The sequence below is a fragment of the Otolemur garnettii genome, unplaced genomic scaffold (assembly GCF_000181295.1).
Source record: "Otolemur garnettii isolate 467f Iridium unplaced genomic scaffold, OtoGar3 scaffold00099, whole genome shotgun sequence".
NCBI lineage: Eukaryota > Metazoa > Chordata > Mammalia > Primates > Galagidae > Otolemur > Otolemur garnettii.
Genome location: NW_003852494.1, coordinates 162315 through 166148, shown reverse-complemented (window position 1 = coordinate 166148; position 3834 = coordinate 162315). Strand labels below are relative to the sequence as shown.

General features: G+C 46.4%; 1 protein-coding gene across 1 annotated transcript in view; it reads left to right on the top strand.

Moving 5' to 3' along the window:
• ACAD10 (acyl-CoA dehydrogenase family member 10) overlaps positions 1–3834 on the top strand; it is a 73306-nt gene that overhangs the window by 68038 nt on the left and 1434 nt on the right. The window contains exons 19-20 of the mRNA XM_012809036.2: positions 848–991; positions 3329–3406. Of these exons, the coding sequence (XP_012664490.1) occupies positions 848–991; positions 3329–3406 (222 nt within the window). The remainder of the gene's footprint in view (positions 1–847; positions 992–3328; positions 3407–3834) is intronic.

The window sequence follows — 3834 nt, the reverse complement described above, 5'->3', positions numbered from 1 at the left end:
AAAAAAAAAAAAGGTGACACACAGCGAATCCACAATGCTGTGCAAATCTATTTCTAACATTGAGAGATGTTCCCTATATACTCTTAAATTTTAAAGCAGGTGACAGAGCAGTATACAGACTATGACTTCTATTTTTGGGGAATAAAATGTGTATATTTCTATATGTATGTACGAAAAGTCTACAAAGATATCCACCAAATATTAACTGTAGGTGACTAGAAGGTGGCATGCTAGGTGTTTTATAATTTTCTTCTCTTTTTTTGTTCTGGAAATGGGTAGAACATGAGATATATTATTTGTGTAAAAATCATTTTTAGTAAAAAAAAGAAAAAAAAAGAAAGAAAAGAATACTTAGAACTATTCTCATGCCTTGTACCGTTCTGAGTTCGAAACCCCAATATGTAGCAGCAGATAAGGTCTCCCACAGAGAGGCTCTGGGCTCCCCACAGAGCTTGGGTGGGATGCTCGACCATGGCCGGCAGGGGGCGCCCTCCCCGTGTGCCGTGGGAAGCGCCCAGCAGTAGCCTTCAGCCAGATGCTGGCTCAAATGGAAAAGAACTATTCCCTGCCAGTTGGTCCTGCCCATAGGTGGCTGGAATTGCTGGAATAAAGGGTTAGAAGTAATTTGTTACAGGCACCACATGGGCTGTGGCTGGGCTCCCTCTGTTGCACATGTCTCATGTCCAAACCCTAATGGCAACTTGGCAGATGAGCCATACTATCTGGCTTTTGGTTTCCTCTCCTGCTCTCTCCTGTCTGTGCTTCCTCCCACCTGCTTCTGCAGGCCACTAGCCCCATGTCTCTTGAGGCCAATGTTTCCCCGGCCCTGTGTGTTCTGTGTTGACAGGTGAAGTCCCGCGTGGCCTTCAGGAAGCCCCTGGTGGAGCAGGGCACAGTGCTGGCAGATATTGCCCAGTCACGTGTGGAGATCGAGCAGGCCCGGCTGCTTGTGCTGAAAGCTGCTCACCTTATGGATGTGGCAGGAAATAAGGTAGGAGGCAGAGGGTACCTGGGAGAGGTTCCCAGATGGCAGAGGCCCAGAGGTCACAAGAGAAACATTCAGCAAACCCTGGGGAAGGAGCTTCTTGACACTGAAATCTGTATTTTAACTCTACTTAGAACTATTTGGGCAGTTTTATAAAAATAAAAAGGCACAATAAAAAAAGATCAATGTTTATATTTTATTGACCAGGTGAACTTCTTAGGTTGAGATGTGGACTCCAGTCAGGCCTGCCCTCTGGGGGCATGATGGTACAGGTATCAGGCAAAGAAAGAGTAGGAAGGGAAAAGGGACCCTCTCCTGGCCTTAATCCAAATATAGAATTAGCCAAAATAGAAGCTTTTGATACAAAAAGTGTGTCTTTTTTTTTTGAGACAGAGTCTCACTTTGTTGCCCTCAGTGGAGTACCATTGCTGGTACTCACAGCAACTTCAAATTCTTGGGCTCAAGTGAGCCTCTTGCCTTAGCCTACCAAGTAGCTGGGACTACAAGTACCTGCCACGGCACCTGGGTATTGTGTCATTTCTTTCTTTTTTTTTTTTTTTTGGCCGGGGCTGGGTTTGAACCTGCCACTTCCGTCATATGGGGCTGGTGCCTTATTCCTTTGAGCCACAGGCGCTGCCCAATTTCTTTAATTAAAGCTCTTTCTGGTTGGACATGGTGGCCCATGCCTGTAACCATAGCATTTTTGGGAGGCTAAGGCAGGAGGATTGTTTGTAGCTAAGAGTTTAAACCAACCTGAGCAACATAGCAAGATCCAATTAGCCAGGCATGGTAGTAAGCATCTGTAGACCCACTACTTAGGAGGTTGAGGCAGGAGGATCACTAGAGCCCAAGAATTAAAGGCTGCAGTGAGCTATGATTACACCACTGCGCTTAAGCCTGGGTGGCAGAGTGAGACCTTGTTTCTTAAATTAAAAAAAAAAAAGAAAGAAAGGCTCTTCCTAAATGCCTGTGATAGCCAGACACTATGCCCAAGCTGACCAGAGATGATGCCTCTGCTGACCCTGCTTTGTCCAGCTTTTTGTAGGGCAGCCTCCATTCCCAAGAGTCTCACCATTGAGGCATTGAGGGGACAACGCAGGCTCACAATTCTCTGTTTGATGTCCTCATGCTAGATGTAGTGGAGGCTCTCAGGTGCCTCTTGAACACCCCCACCCAGGGCAGATCCTTACAACTCATTTTCTTCAGCTCTGGGCTGGCCTTGGTTCACTGTGGCTTGGAGATGGAGCTGACAAGTCACACCCCCTCTAAATCTTCAGATCTGTCCCTTACCGGGTATTTGCCTCACATCTTAGGACATCTTTTTAAAAAATGTTATTTATTGGCTTGGCACCCATAGCTCAGTGATTAGGGCCCTAGCCACATATACCAGAGCTGGCAGGTTCAAACCCGGCCTGGGCCTGCTAAACAACAATGACAACTCCAAAAAAAAAAAAAAAAAACCTGGGTGTTGTGGCGGGTGCCTGTAGTCCCAGCTACTTGGGAGGCTGAGGCAAGAGAATCGGTTAAGCCTGAGAGTTTGATGTTACTGTGAATTGTGACATCACGGCACTCTACCAAGGGCAACATAGTGAGACTCTGTCTCCAAAAAAAAATAATAATAATTAAAAAAATTTATTTATTTATTTTTTTGAGACAGAGTCTCACTTTGTCTCTCTGGATAGAGTGCCATGGCATCACAGCAACCTCAAATTCTTGCCTCAGCCTTCCAAGTAGCTGGAACTACAGGTGCAATCATAGCTCACTTCATCCACAATGCCCAGCTATTTTTTATAGATGGGGTCTTGCTCTTGCTCAGGCTGGTTTCAGACTCCTAAGCTCAGGCAGTCCACCCACCTTGGCCTCCCAGAATGCTAGGATTATAGAAATTTTGTATTTTTAGAGACCAGGTCTCACTCTGTCACCTAGGCTGGAGTGCAGTGGCACAGTCATAGATCACTGCATCCTTCCACTTCTAGGCTCAAAAGATCCACTTGCCTCAGCTTCCTGGGTAGCTGAGACTAAGTATATACCACCATACCTGGCTGATTTTTTCTTAAGTTTTTGTAGAGATGGAATCTCACTGTGTTGCCCAGCTAGTCTCTAACTTCTGACTTCAAGGGATCCTCTCACTTAAGCCTTCCAAAGTGCTGTGATTATAGGGTTGAGCCACCATCCCTGGCCTTCTCTTAGGACATCTTGAGTTACCCTCCAGCTGATACCCCTTGAAATTGCAGAGCGTCTGTTTTAAGCCCATGTGTTTTATTTCTCTCTGTGCATCTGACTGTTCTTCCAAGCATTCTGCCCTCAAGTCTTTTACAACCACCTCTTCTCCTCTCCTTTCAGGCTGCAGCTTTGGATATAGCCATGATTAAAATGGTAGCCCCATCCATGGCCTGCCGAGTGATTGATCGCTCTATCCAGGTGAGCACAGACTGGACAGCTAGTTTCTCTGAGCTGTTGACACCAGATGTGAAACATCCTCACCTTTGGTGGCCCATCCTCCTGAAAACCCTGATAGCATCTTTATTGCCCCCTCACTGTGCATGTGGTTTTCCTTCTTCTCTTAGAACAACCATATGAGGGGGACCCATCCTATCCCTACTTAAAATATGAGAAAACAGGGGCGGCACCTGTGGCTCAAAAGGGTAGGGTGCCAGCCCCATATGCCGGAAGTGGCGGGTTCAAACCCTAGCCAAAAAATCCCCACATATATACATATGTGTGTGTGTGTGTGTGTGTGTGTGTGTGTGTGTGTATGAGAAAACAGGATGGCACCTATGGCTCAAGGAGTAGGGCGCCAGCCCCATACACTGGAGGTGGTGGGTTCAAACCCAGCCCTAGCTAAAAAA